The sequence below is a fragment of the Megascapheus bottae genome, chromosome 17, assembly GCF_031878675.1.
Source record: "Megascapheus bottae isolate mThoBot1 chromosome 17, mThoBot2.hap1, whole genome shotgun sequence".
Classification (NCBI taxonomy): Eukaryota; Metazoa; Chordata; class Mammalia; order Rodentia; family Geomyidae; genus Megascapheus; species Megascapheus bottae.
Genome location: NC_143525.1, coordinates 20,218,580 through 20,233,576, shown reverse-complemented (window position 1 = coordinate 20,233,576; position 14,997 = coordinate 20,218,580). Strand labels below are relative to the sequence as shown.

The window sequence follows — 14,997 nt, the reverse complement described above, 5'->3', positions numbered from 1 at the left end:
GATCTGAGGATCAGGGTTCAAAGCCAAAGGACCTGAGACTTTTCTCTCCAGTTAATCTCTAGAAAATGGGAAGTGGGGCTTGGCTCAAGGATAGGGCGGTAGCCTTGAGATGAAGAGCTCAAGGACAGCACCCAGGCCAAGTTCAAGCCACATGACCCACCCTCCCCCCCAAAAAAAAAAAATCTGTGTAAGTGCACCTTTTTAAGCATGAACAAATGATAAATTCCTGGTTTATTTAGAGGCTCCAATCTGAGTGTCTGTTTTTGGTTACTTAGAGATCTGTTAATGTTCTATGTATGTATGTATAAAATACATACACTAGATCTGATGGTGCGTACATGGAGGCCTAGCTAGTCAAGAGAATGAAGCAGGAAGATCACTTGAGTTCAGTTTGGGGCCAGCCCAGGCAGCATAGCCAGACCATCACTTAAACATACATGTTCACATACAGAGAGTAAATTTTTCATTCTTTTCGTAGGTGATATCTTGGTTTTTCTAACTGGTCAGGAAGAGATTGATACTGCTTGTGAGATCCTGTATGAAAGAATGAAATCCTTGGGACCTGATGTTCCAGAGTTAATTATCCTCCCAGTGTATTCTGCTCTTCCCAGTGAGATGCAGACCCGGATCTTTGACCCAGCTCCTCCTGGCAGCAGAAAGGTAATAGTAGGCTAAAATGAAGCTGCTTCCAGGTGCTTCCAGGTTGCCTGTCCAACCTGTTCTACCTTGTCTGCTGGGTGATTTGTGCTTTTCTTCCTCTTTTCCTCCATTTAATCTGTTATTTTTGGTTAACAGAGAATTTTTTTAAATTTTAGGGGTACATTGTGATGCATGTGTAATGCTTAATCAGGGCAGTTAGGTGGTATGTAGGAGGAGAAGCAGGCTTAGCAGGCTTTGGGGTCAGTTGGTGAGTTCTTCCTCTTTCCCAGCCCTGGTGGTTACACTTTCTAAGCAGGACATCTATAACTCTGTGGCAGGTAGAAGCCTTTCAGAGCCAGGAAGGTGTTGGTGTGAAGTGAGATACTGTGGTACTTTTTAGCAATGATTTTTCCAAGCAGTTGTGTTTTATGAGCTGAACCTCTGGGTGGAAGAACAGTGGCAGAGCCAAGCTGAGAGTCTAATCTCTTAGATCCCATGGACTGCTACACACACACAAACCCTCATGCTTCGTTTATGATCAGGAAAAACACTCAGTCTCCCTCTTGTTTCATATATATAAATAGCTCATTTTGAAGTCTACATGTCTCGGTGGGAAAAAGAAAATCTCATTTTGTGCTGGCACATGTGATGCCAGGAAATCTCTGCTTTCCCAGGGAGTTAGAAAATTAAAATTGTAGTAATCAACATTGGATCTAGACGAGATACGTAGTCATTTACACCTAATGAAATTGGCTGTGATCAGCCTTAGCACTTCCTGCTCTGCTTCTCTGGGGTCACAGCCCCTCTCCAACCTAACTCTGTGGATGAAAGTGCCTCACTTTCTGCATTGGAAGCTGAGCTGAATTAAAGGTCATCTGAACCTTCTAGAAAGGGAGCATACTTGCTCAGGAAATGTGTGAGTTCATATGTTCTGTTGCATACTCAGCTCACTCCAGCTGTACCTTTCTCTCTCCTCTTAGGTCGTGATCGCTACCAACATCGCGGAGACATCACTGACTATTGATGGCATCTACTATGTGGTGGACCCTGGGTTTGTGAAGCAGAAAGTTTACAATTCGAAGACAGGGATTGACCAGCTAGTGGTGACACCTATTTCTCAGGTATGATGGCTTCTACCAGTTTCTTTCTGAAAATTCAGATGAGGGCCCCTCTGTACTTTGAACTAAAATCTGTAGTATGTGAAGGAAAGGTTTCATGTTGTATATTTCTGGTATGTGGAATAATATTTTAAAAGATTTGTCTAGTATATGTGAGATCCTGGCTTTCATCCCTAGCACCACAAGAAGAAAGAAAAACAACAACAACAACAACAACAACAACAACCCTGTGGATTGTAGCACATAGATTACTCAATGTAGGCTAGTACTCTGCTACTTGAGCCACGAGCTACTTCCAGCTTTTTCTGTGTGTATGGTTCCAGGGTTTCGAACCCAGGGCTTCATGCATGCTAGGCAAGCATGCTACTACTACTCCATGCTTCTGATTCTGGGTGCTGTTTTTGAGCTTCTTTTTTTTTTTAGCCAGTCCTGGGGTTTGAACTCAGGGCCTGAGCACTGTCCTTGGGCTCTTTCCTAAGACTAGCACTCTGCCACTTGAGCCACAGTACCATTTCTGGCTTTTTCTATGTATGTGGTACTGAGGAATTGAACCCAGGTGTTCGTGCATGCTAGGCAAGCACTGTACTACTAGGCCAAACTCTGGCCCTGTTTTTGAGCTTCTTTATGACCAAGGGTAGTGCTCTACCACTTGAGCTATAGCACCACTTCCAGTTTTTGAGTGGTTTATTGGAGATAGGAATCTCACAGAAATTTTTCTGCCTCTGCTGGCTTCAGATCTCAATCCTCAATCCTCAGCCTCTTGAATTGCTAGGATAACAGGCATGTGCCATACTAGCACCTGGCGTAAGTCTCACAGACTTTTCCGCCTGAGTTGGCTTCAAACCACACACAATCCTTGATTTCAGCTACTGGTTGAAATCAAGCTGGTGTGATATGCCAGTGCTTAGTGCAAACCTGATTTTTTTTTTTTGCCAGTCCTGGGCTTGAGCTCAGGGCCTGAGCCCTGTCCTTGGACTTTCTCAAGGCTAGAGCTCTACCACTTGAGCCTCAGCACCACTTCCGGCTTTTTTCTATATGTGGTACCGAGGAATCGAACCCGGGTCTTCATGCATGCTAGGCAATCACTTTAACCACTAGGCCAAACTCCCGGCCCCCAAACCTGATTTTTTTAAATGGTGGCAGGTAGGTACCAGTGTCTCACACATGTAATCCTAGCTACTCAGGAGGATGAGATCTGAGGATCACAGTTTGAAGCCAGCCCAGGCAGGAGAGTCTGTGAAACTCTTATCTTCATTCAACTACCAGAAAACCAGAAGTGGCGCTATGACTCAAAGTGATAGAGTACTAACCTTGAGCAGAAAAGCTCAGGAACAGCAACTCCCAGGTCCTGAGTACAAACCTGATGACAGACCAAAAAAAAAAAAAGAGGCCCTAGAGGTAGTTAAGCAACCCTGTCTTGTATTTTGCTAGTTACTACATGCCCATTTCCCTCCACAGACTTCCTGGGCAAAGCTGTTAAGCAATATGTAATAGTAATGTTGCATTTCTGTGTTTACCCCTAGGCTCAGGCTAAGCAAAGAGCTGGCAGAGCTGGGAGAACTGGCCCAGGGAAGTGTTACAGGCTATACACAGAACGTGCTTACCGAGATGAAATGCTGACCACCAACGTGCCGGAAATCCAGAGAACCAACTTGGCGAGCACAGTACTGTCCCTCAAGGTAGAAATCACTGTCTTGTTAGAATGGTTGGTCTTTCGTTTTAAATGACTCTCCATTTTATGAACGTTGTTAAATACTTGAGTAACCTCATGGAACCAGTCCCTTTGAGTGATATGCAGTGCTGTGCTAATGGCCTCCCCATGGCAGATCTGGGGTGAGGCTGGCATGTCTGCTATGAACACACATTTGTTTCTTCCCATAATCATCAGCAGGGTGTTTAGTTGTAATTAGTTTTAGCCAGGAACGTTTTCTACAAAGAAATTAGCACTTTCTCCAAAATAAATAAATAAATAAAATCTTGCCAAGCTGTAGACAAATATACATAACCACAATCACTTTAGCTTGCAGATCCAGTTTTCTGTGTGTGTGTTTTCCCCAGAAGGGGAAATTTTTCCTGTCTAAAACCTTTGCAAGGGGCTGGGACTATCTATCAGTGTAGGTTTCAGGCTGGTCTCTTGGGGCTTAGAATCATTGCTTCCTTTCCAGGTCCCCAGTGAGGTCCTTCATTCTTCTCTGGCAGGAGCAGCTGAACAAATAATTTCCCAGCTGATGGCATGTCTCCTGGTGCCAGTGCTGCTCTGAAGCCCTGGCACTTTACTGGTGCACAGTGCTCTCTTGCCATTTATTATTCATCCCCCGTAAAAGAGACTAAAACTGCTTCTGTCTTGCTAGTGCCAGCAGAGTGGCATCTGTGACTAAGGCTTCTCCTCTGGTCTGTGTGACCTTGGGCAAGTTTATTTGGTTTGTGATCCTGTCTCAGACAGAGAGAAGTTAGATAGGTTACTGGAGCAATGCAGGTGAAAGGCATCTGGCACAATGTTTAATGATTGCTAATATGGTTTCTTATAGTTAGTATTCACACAATAAGCATTTATTGGACACCTGCTGTGTTTATGATCGCGATCACGATGAGAAAGAAATGAAAATCTCAGGTCCTACCTCATCACTTTTTACACACACTTGAATGTATCACTCTTATTTCTTTTATCCACTGTTAGCTAACAAATGTTCCAGACACAATTAAGGCAGATAGACCATGCTGTGTTGAGTTTCGTGAGCACAGTCCTCAACCACTATGAATTCTTGAGAGCAGGGGTCATGTGTATGCCAGTCATATTTACATGCCTGCCACCTACTGTGCCTCATAAATGTACGGTAAAGATGATGCATGTAAGAGAAGGACAAATGGCTATACTGTAATCTTTGATTGTTATTATCAAATGTATATAAAACAAAATGTGCTATTGTCACCAAGCCTTATTGCATGTATTATTGAATGGAGGGTCTCATTCATGCTAAGCACTTGCTCCATCACTGAGTGATATTGCCAGCTATTGTAAGCTTTTTTCCCCACCTGAGACAAGTCTTGCTGTGTAACCCATGCTGGCTTCAGACTCACTCATCCTGCTTTGGATTGCAGGTTTGTACCACATGCCGCCATCATCACCTTTTCTTCGTGTGTGTGTGTGGAGAACTTTCCCTCAGTTTTTTCATTCAAAGTTGGCACTTTACTACTTGAGACAAAGTTCCACTCTAGGCTTTTTGCTATTTAATTGAAGATAAGAGTCTCAGACTTTCCTGCCTGGATTAGATCCTCAGATCTCAGCCTCCTGGGACACTAGGATTACAGGCTAGGATTACTGGGACCCTTTTTTTTTAAAAAAAAAAAAAATGTTACTACTACTGGTAAGTATAAAGCAGTTTCTTATACTACCATGGTTTTTGGTTGCTTCTTGCAGTGCTGGGGATTGAGCCCAGACACTCATTCATGCTAGGCAAGTACTATCCTGCATCCTCAGCACCTTCTGTGCTTCTTCTTTGCAATTTCTCTAGTTATTAGGACTTTTTGGACTTTGTGTTTCTTCTTTGGAGATATCTCCTGAAGTCCTTAGCCCATTTTTAGTTGTATTATATGTCTTTGAGTGTTTTCCGTGTTGTTATTTTGAGGGAGTGTTTTCAGAGTTTCTTGAGAAAGAACGTACTTTCTAGTAGTTTTCTGTGTGGTTGGCCTGGAAGTTACTGGTGACTTCGTAATGGCAATTGAAACAAAGTGAAGAACATTAACATGGAGCTCCATCCACGCCACTAACATTGTGAGGCCGACTCCCACTCCCATTCCCATCTCTGCTTCCTTTTCTCTGTCCTAGGCCATGGGCATCAATGACCTGCTATCCTTTGACTTCATGGATGCCCCACCCATGGAAACCCTGATCACAGCCATGGAGCAGCTCTACACACTGGGGGCCCTGGATGATGAGGGCCTGCTCACTCGCCTGGGCCGCAGGGTAAGTGACAGATGTGATTTCTGGTGTTTTCACAAAGACTCCCAAGCCAGCCTCTACCATTTTCTTTGTTTTGCAAAATAAGCTCTGAGGTCTTGGAGAAGCTTTGATACCTATCCCAGATTGACCTAGAACTCTTTGATTTTTGTCTCCTAATTGCTAGGAATACAGGTGTATACCATCATGCCCAGGTGTGTGTATATATATATACACGTGTGTGTGTACATATATATATATATATATACACACACATATATATATATATATATATATATATATATATATATATATATATATATACCTACCTACGTGTGTGTGTGTGTGTGTGTGTGTGTGTGTGTGTATTATTCCTTCCCCCCCACCCTGCCCAGAGCTGGGACCAAATTTGCCAGACAAGTGCTTTTCCACCGAGCTAAATCTCCAACCTAGATACCTTTTTCTTTTTCTTTTCTTTTTTTTTTTGCCAGTCCTGGGGCTGGAACTCAGAGCCTGAGCACTGTCCTTGAACTTTCTCAAAGTTAGAGCTCTACCACTTCAGCCATAGCACCACTTCCAGCTTTTTCTATGTATGTGGTATTGAGAAATTGTATCCTGGCTTTTATGCATGCTAGGTGAGCACCCTACCACTAGGCCAAACTCCTGGCCCCCTAGATACTTTTTTTTGTGTGTGGGTCATGGGACTTGACCTCTGGGCCTGGGTGCTGTCCCTGAGCTCTTCAGCTCAAGATTATCACCCTACCCCTTGAGCCACGGCCCCCCTTCCAATTTTCTAGTGATTTATTGGGGATAAGAGTCTGACATTCTTTAGTGCCTGGGCTTGCTTTGAACCACGATCCTCAGATCTCAGCCTCCAGAGTAGCTAGGATTATAGAGGTGAGCCACGGTGCCCAGCTACTTTTTTTTTTTTTAAGTGAAATTTTCTACAGTCACTTTTAAATGATTCTTCTTTATTGAAAAGTATCTTGTGCATAATTCTACTTCAGGATATATTAATCCAGTCTTTGTTGATGTTTTTTACTTGTTGGTCTTTCATGGGCCTTGAACTCTGGGCCTGGGCAATGTCCCTGAGTTCTTCAGCTCTGGGCTACCACCCTACCCCTTGAGCCACAGCACCACTTCTGGTTTTCTACTGGTTAATTAGAGATAAGAATCCCACAGTCTTTAGTGCTCAGGCTGGTTTTTGAACCTTGATCCTTAGATCTCAGCCTCCTGAATAGCTAGGATTATAGGCACTGTGCCCAGCTTAGTCTTTGTTTTTACTAAAGTAATTCTTATTTTTTTGAGACATGGTTTTGCCATATAGTCTAGGCTGCACTTAAACTCTTCATCCTCCTGCCTCAACTTCCTGAATGCTGGGATTATAGTTGTTGCACTACCACACCCAGAAGTGTCTCCAACCCAGGGGCCTCAACAGTCAAGATCAGCCTGGGCTATACCGCAAGGCCCTGACTCAGAAACAAAGCATCTTGGGCCGGGAGTGTGTCCTAGTGGCAGAGTGCTTGCCTAGCATGCAGGAAGACCCAGGTTTGATTCCTCAGTACCACATACAGAGAAAAAGCTGGAAGTGGTGCTGTGGCTAAAGGGGTAGAGCTCTAGCCTTTAGAAAGCCCAAGGTGCTCCAGGCCCGGAGTTCAAGCTAGGACTGGCAAATAATAATAATAATAATAATAATAATAATAAAACATCTCTTTAAAATCCCTCTGTATTCCAATAGTTATACCTGTTTTGTTTTTGTGGATTGAACTAGCAAATAGCTCTACCACTTGAACCATGCCCCAGACCCTTTTTGCTTTTAATTGGCTTTCAGTAGGGTCTAGATAGGGTCCAGTGCTAACTTTTCCTGGGCTGGCCCCAAATTGATATTCTCCAGTCTCTCCTCCTAAGTAACCGGGATTACGTGTGTGCATCATCACATTTGAGACAGGATCTTGCTATGTAGCTTGGTTAGACCTAGAATTTGCTATGTAGCCCTAAAGAGCCTCAAACAGGATTCTGTTACAGCTTCTTCTTCTTTGTATGGGCACATGCCAATCCTGGAGTTTGAACTCTGGCGTTAGTGCTGTCCCTGAACTTCTTTTGCTTAGGCTAGTGTTCTACCAGAGTCACAGCTCCATTTCCAGCTCTTTTTTTTTTTTTTTTTGGCAGTTTAATAAGAGGCTCACAGACTTTCTCCTGCCTAGGTTGGTTTCAAATTGTGATCCTCAGATCTCAGATTACAGGTGCTATTATGTCTGGCAGTTACTTATATTCTTTTTCTTTTTTCTTCTTCTTGGTTGTACTGGGGTTTAACTAGGTCCTTAAGTTTGTTAGACCAGTGCTCTACCACCTTGGCCATGTATTCAGCCCATTTTGCTTCAGTTACTTTTCAAAGGGGGTTTTGCTTTTATGGCCAAGTCAGCTTCAACCAAAATTCTCCAATTTACACTTCCCATGTGTTTTTTTTTCTTCTCATCTTAGATCTTTAAGCTCAGGGCCTGGACTCTGTCCTTGAGGTTTTTGTGCTCAAGGCTAGTGTTGTACTACTTTGAGCCACCGTACTATTTTCAGCGCATTTCCAGAGTCTCATGTACTTTCCTGCCTCGGCTAGCTTTGAACCTTGATCCTCAAATCTTAGCTCCTGAGTAGCTAGGATTATTGGCATGAGCCACCAGTACCCAGCTAGCACCAAGCCTTTTCATGATTGAGTTGGATGTCTTATGAGCTTTTTTGTTCCAGCTTAGACTTGAATCTCAGTCCTCTTGATCTTGAGTAGCTTGTATTATAAGTGTGAGCCACCATGCCTGGCTAGCAGTTATGTTCCTGGGGTTTACTTGGGAAAGAAAGCAATTTTGTCCTTTGGATGGAGATAGGCACCACTCATCATCACACTTTGGGAATATCTTCTACAGTCTGTCTGTTGTGTCTTTTTTTTTTTTTTTGCCAGTCCTGGGCTTGAGCTCAGGGCCTGAGCACTGTCCTTGGACTTTCTCAAGGCTAGAGTTCTACCACTTGAGCCTCAGCACCACTTCCGGCTTTTTTCTATGTATGTGGTACCGAGGAATCGAACCTGGGTCTTCATGCATGCTAGGCAAACACTTTAACCACTAGGCCAAACTCCTGGCCCTGTCTGTCATGTCTTACTTGTGCAGTTTCTTCTTCTCCCTCTAGATGGCAGAGTTCCCTCTGGAACCAATGCTGTGCAAAATGCTCATCATGTCCGTGCATCTGGGCTGCAGTGAGGAAATGCTGACCATCGTGTCCATGCTGTCAGTGCAGAATGTCTTCTATAGGCCCAAGGTAGGTTGTTCAGCTCCCAGTTCAGATCGGGTGGGTGGACTTAGTATATTGTCACTGTGATGCTTGATGGGGGCGCTGCTGACATGGCTGGCTGGGTAGGGCTCCCTGCAATGCTGGATATTCAGTTAGAAACTGTTAGGTGAGAAATGACTGTTGTCCTACCACCTGACAGGATAAGCAAGCCCTGGCAGATCAGAAGAAGGCCAAATTCCACCAGACTGAAGGGGACCATCTCACCCTGCTGGCTGTGTACAACTCCTGGAAAAACAACAAGTTCTCCAACCCATGGTGCTACGAGAACTTTATCCAGGCCCGTTCCCTGCGCCGGGCCCAGGACATCCGTAAGCAGATGTTAGGCATAATGGACAGGTAAGTGAGGAATGTGGGCAGAGTGTCACATGTCTCTAAATGGACCTGGAAAGCCATAGTCTCCTGTCCTCTTGCCTCTCCCAGCCTTTTTTTTTTTTTGGCCAGTCCTGGGGGGGCTGAACTTGGCACCTGGGCACTGTCCTTGAACACTTTTTATTCAAGACTAGAGCTCTGCCACTTGAGCCACAGCACCACTTCTGGCTTTTTCTGTGTATGTGGTTCTGGAGAATTGAACTCAGGACTTCATGCCTACTAGGCAAACACACTACCACTAGGCCACACTCCTGGCCCTCTCCCAGCCTTTTTGTCCATGTTATATTCCTTCTTCTCAAACAAGCATGTGGCTAAGAATCAGCTCAAAAAGTTCCTAGGATGAAAGAAGTTTATTAGTTGAAACATGCTTTGTTTACAAGGCACTGGAATATTATTCATCTGGAGTGGAATCCTTGCTTAAAGGAAGCGTCTGGCTTATAGTGCTTCCATTTTAGCTGCTGTAGAATGCCTCTGGTACACTTGGGACTGGGAAAGGAAGATCTTGGTAACAACTCTGAGGGCTCCATGTTGCAAGCATTGACACTGTCATTCTGAAAGATAGTGCACTTGAAAAAGTCACTTCATGCTCTTGCTCTTATTATCCTGATAGACACAAGCTGGATGTGGTGTCTTGTGGTAAGTCCACCGTCCGAGTACAGAAGGCCATCTGCAGTGGTTTCTTCCGTAATGCTGCCAAGAAAGACCCACAGGAGGGCTACCGGACCCTGATCGACCAGCAGGTGGTCTACATCCACCCTTCTAGTGCGCTCTTCAATAGACAGCCAGAATGGTAGGTACATCGCTCCTGGGTTCTAGGGGTCCGTCCGTCCTTCCTCCCTCCCTCCCTCCCTCCCTCCTTCCCTCCCTCCCTCCCTCCTTCCTTGCTTGCTTTCTCTCTCTCTGGTTATTTGGAGATAAGAATCTCATGGACTTTCATGCCTGGGCACGCTTTGAACCATGATCCTCAGATCTCAGCCTCCCGAGTAGCTAGGATTACAGGCGTGAGCCATAAGTGCCTGGCCTAAGGGTTCTTTTGAGCAGAGAGAACATATACATCTCCAGCTGCTGTCCTTGTGTCTCCACTACCCTCAGTACTTCCTCTAACATTGCTTATATTTCTAGAGCAGCACTGGTCTGAGTAGGCACAGCACTAAGATCTTTTGAGAAAGCATCAGCTGGGCATCAATCGCTCATGTCTGTAATCTCAGCTTCTCAGGAGGCTGAGGTCTAAGAATCAGGGTTTGAAGGCAGATAAACTGAGACTTATCACTAGTCAGTCAGCAAAAAGCTGGAAGTGAAGGTGTGGCTCAAGTGATAGATCACCACCCTTGAGTGAAAAGGACAAGCAAGGGTGTGGGGCCCTGAGTTCAAGCTCCACTAGTGGCACATACATGTGCGTGCATGAGCACATGCATAGGGGTAAGAGATCTTAGAAAATGTCTAGTGAGATGCTTTTTTAAAAAAGCTTAAGTGTTTGTGTATTGGTGGCTCATGCATATAATCCTGAATACTCATGAGGCTGAGATTTGAGGTTCACTGTTCAAAGCTAGTCTGGGCAGGAAAAACTGAGACTTTTATCACCAGTTAATTACTAGAAAACTAGAAGTTGTGACTCAAGTGGTGGAGCCTTGACCTTGAGCAGACACTCAGGGACAGTGCCTGAGTTCAAGCCTCAGGACTGGCACAAAAAAAGGTTTTAAGTAGCATGTATAAAAATCTTGGACTGTTATGGAAAACTTGTACCTAAAAGCACCCTGCTTGTTTCAAATGAAAGGGTAACATTGATAAGGGATGACGTTGTATTCGTCACCTGACTTCTGGAATTGAAACACATTTGTCTAACTACTTGATAAAAATAAATACTAAAAACAAAACCATCCTGCTTCCTCAGCAGAAGAAGGGGTGGAGCCTTGTGCCCTGCCCCATGTCTTATGGCACTTTACAAGTCCCTCCACAGAAACCAGGGATTCTGAAAAAACCACCCTCTTCTATATAGAGCAAGAAACAGATTCAGAGAAAAGAGTAGCACTGGGCCAGGAGTTTGGCCTAGTGGTAGATTGCTTGCCTAGCATGCACAAAGGCCCGGGTTCGATTCCTCGGTACCACATACATACAAAAAGGCCAGAGTGGTGCTGAGGCTCAAGTGGAAGAGCTCTAGCCTTGAGAAAGCCCAAGGACAGTGCTCAGGCCTTGAGCTCAAGCACAGGACCGGCAAAAAAAAAAAAAAAAAAGGTAGTACTGAATCCGTATCCCTTCAATACTTCAAGCCAGAGCTAAGACTAGAACACATTCTCCTGTGAATTTTGTGTTTGGGGGGGTATATGCACCTAACTTGGGGGTTTGGTTGTCACAGACAGACCCATCTCTTGAGCCAAGTGGAAGAGAGGGCAATTGCCTGGCTAGCTGTGGCCCACCAGGGATCGGGTTGGTTGGAATGGGCCCGCGATCCAAGCTTTGAATCCTGTATCTGTCATCCTCAGGGTGGTGTATCACGAACTGGTGCTGACCACAAAGGAGTACATGCGTGAAGTCACCACCATTGACCCTCGGTGGCTCGTGGAGTTTGCCCCAGCCTTCTTCAAGGTCTCGGATCCAACCAAGCTAAGCAAGCAGAAGAAGCAGCAGAGACTCGAGCCCCTGTACAACCGTTATGAGGAGCCAAATGCCTGGAGAATATCCCGGGCCTTCAGGCGGCGCTGAGAAGCAAGCTTGTCCACTTGCCCATTCTGCAGCAGTGGCCGGGGCTTAGCCTTCCTCTTGCTGACGAGAAGCTGGTGTGGAACATACAGCTGGCCTATGACTGCATGTCTTAATGGCATTTTCTTACTCTTCTTCCCTGGTGTAAGCCTGGCTTTGACCAGAGCCTCCGACCTATACAAGTCTTGGGGCTACTTGGGTTTCACAGTCAGCATGGGACACATTACATCATCCTCAAGACAGGGGCAGCCTGCGCATTGCTGGGATGGAGTAGGGGAGTAAGCAAGTGAGTGACATGTCACAGTGAGGACCCTCGTGCCCCCAGTTGGAGCTCCCCGGAGGAGGGAACCTCAGTCCTTGTTCTGATGGGGGCTCACTTCCTGCCCCTCCCCTGCCTATCCTTCAGCTTCACCTCCTAGAATTATTTATTTATTTTTCAAGGAAACAAGAATGATTCTGTTTCTTTTTGTTGAATGATTAACACCTTGGCTTGGAATCAGGGTGAGGACAAACCAGAGTCTAGCCCCTGGAGTTTGACATGGTGCCCAGCCTAGACCTTTCAGCCCTGGAAGAGCAAGCGCCACCCTGCCATGGAGGGCTCCTCATCTGTGCCACAGAGTGCTTTAGTCTGGCACCTGTGTGGACACGGGGACTCTCCCCTCCCTACTCACCATGGGAATTGTGCCTCATTTCTTTTTGAAACATACAGTTAACGTGGTCTCCATTTCTCTTGACTTGAATCTTCAGTGGACTTGAATTAAGGGGTTTTAGAGTCAAAGCCTCCCCTCTCCTACCCAAGAGAAAAACAGACAGTTTGTGCTCTGGGGCTGTTCTTAGTAGGTTTTAGTTGGTTTTTTTTCCCCTAGCATTTAGTTGGGAAATGGCCACCTTCTACTGTTCCCCTGCAAAGCACATGAGGCTCGGCAGGTTCCGCTGGGCCAGGCTGTAAGACTGAGAGTTTGGGCTCCTGCTGCACACCCCTGTACATTAGTAAAGTCTGAAACTACATAAATACTAGACTTATATGCCAGAGACTGCATGACTTTCCAGGGTATAAAAAAATATATGTCTTCCCTAGCAGCAGAGACATCACCCTAAAGACAGTTCAGAGACTCCAAGGGAGAGAATGTGGGCCAGGGAGCATGCTGACTGCAGATCCCTGGCCCTTCATTAAGCTGAGTGAGCACCTGTCCATTCTGTTGGATGGAGCCCGTGCACCATCTCTATTCCAGCCTGGATCTCCCTAATCTGGAGCGGCCCCTGGCTGTGGCCGCTAGACCTGGCCCAGCCCAGCCCAGCATTGACACTCTTGGTCCCTGCGAAGATAAGTTGGGGTTTTAGGCTGAGCTTGAAAAGAACTGTTTAGTAGGCCAAAGGGAGGGACAGCAGAGCAGCTTATCCAGCTCTAGATGGGTGAGATCCCCACTGTGTGGGCTGTTCTTGACATATTTACCATAGGGATTAGGGCTCCTTCTCTGCTATCACAATGTGCTTTTGTCCTCAATAGCCATGTTGGCAGCAAAGTAGAGGCTGCTCTCACATCATGGGACCAGTTCTAGACTGACAGCCCAGGAAGACGGGAGGTGCCTGTGCACCCAACAGCTGAATAGCCATTACAGTATATCGAGCTCTCTAATTAAGCAGGATCCTAGCTCAGGATGCAGTTTCCTGCCCTGAACATGTGCAGGGTCTCTGTGCCTGTGTGCCACCCCCATGGGACACAGCAAGCTCTGCCACTCTACGCCCACCTCCTTCAGCCCCTTTCCTTTGGCTGGTGGTTGTTGCTTTCTCATCAGAGCAGTGTCCCTCCATGCTTGAGGATTTGAATAGAGCTTTGAGTTGTAACTTGTTAAGGACCAGTTAAGCCCAGGGAGCCTTGTTGATGGACTCTTTTATTTTTTGGTCAGTTGGAGGGCTTGAACTCTGGTCCTGGGTGTTGTCCCTGAGCTCTTCAGCTCAAGGCTAGAACTCTACCACTTGAGCTACAGTGCCACTTCAGGTTTTCTGATGGTTAATTGGAGATAAGAGTCTCATGGACTTTCATGCTCCGGCTGGCTTTGAACCACGATCCTCGTATCCCAGCTTCCTTTGTAGCTAGGATTATAGGTGTGAGCCACCATTGCACCCAGCTGACTCTTGCTTATCAAGTGCACCATATCTTGGATTTTCACACATTTTGTATCTTCTTCCCACCATGATAGCCTGGCTTTATCACAAAATTAAATTATATATTTTTATGACATTTAAAATTGTCTTTTGCTCTAAATTTTGAATTCATTGACACTTTATGTTCCTAGGGAAAGAAAATGTTGCTTTTTATTTGTAGTAGAGTTAAAGAGATGTGTCTTCCAGGTCCTGGATTGGTGCTAACCTGAGGTTGCTCTCAGAGGTGTCCAGGCTTTAACAGAACTGGACCAACACGGTCTTTGCCGCACTGGGTTCTATTGAATAGGAGGCTTCAGTTTTTAATCTCTGAGCTCTCTTGGTTTAAACTGGGGCTCTCTGTAGCCACACCCATTCTGCCCCTCATAACATGTTACCCCACTGCTTGCTCCTTTCCACACTGTCTCGCTGTCAATTTTTTTTCTTTTTTTTGCCAGTCCTGGGCTTGAGCTCAGGGCCTGAGCCCTGTCCTTGGATTTTCTCAAGGCTAGAGCTCTACCACTTGAGCCTCAGCACTACTTTCGGCTTTTTTCTATGTATGTGGTACTAAGGAATCGAACCTGAGTCTTCGTGCATGCTAGGCAAGCACTCAACCACTAGGCCAAACTTCCAGCCCCACTGTTAATTTTTTTACCCATCCACACTGCCTCTTGTCCTGAGTCTCCCTCACGGGCCTAGCATAGCCTATCCTATCTGTACACCCATGCCTGATGCCTGTCTCCACAGCCTTGTCTCTGAGAC

At 45.6% G+C, this 14,997-nt stretch overlaps 1 protein-coding gene across 1 annotated transcript in view; it reads left to right on the top strand.

Annotated features, from left to right (window-relative positions):
• Dhx8 (DEAH-box helicase 8) overlaps nucleotides 1–13,297 on the top strand; it is a 33,304-nt gene extending 20,007 nt beyond the window's left edge. The window contains exons 16-23 of the mRNA XM_090350177.1: nucleotides 479–660; nucleotides 1,620–1,760; nucleotides 3,281–3,436; nucleotides 5,584–5,721; nucleotides 8,866–8,994; nucleotides 9,167–9,363; nucleotides 10,007–10,186; nucleotides 11,877–13,297. Of these exons, the coding sequence (XP_090206303.1) occupies nucleotides 479–660; nucleotides 1,620–1,760; nucleotides 3,281–3,436; nucleotides 5,584–5,721; nucleotides 8,866–8,994; nucleotides 9,167–9,363; nucleotides 10,007–10,186; nucleotides 11,877–12,096 (1,343 nt within the window). The 3' untranslated portion in view covers nucleotides 12,097–13,297. The remainder of the gene's footprint in view (nucleotides 1–478; nucleotides 661–1,619; nucleotides 1,761–3,280; nucleotides 3,437–5,583; nucleotides 5,722–8,865; nucleotides 8,995–9,166; nucleotides 9,364–10,006; nucleotides 10,187–11,876) is intronic.
• Nucleotides 13,298–14,997: the final 1,700 nt, after the last annotated feature.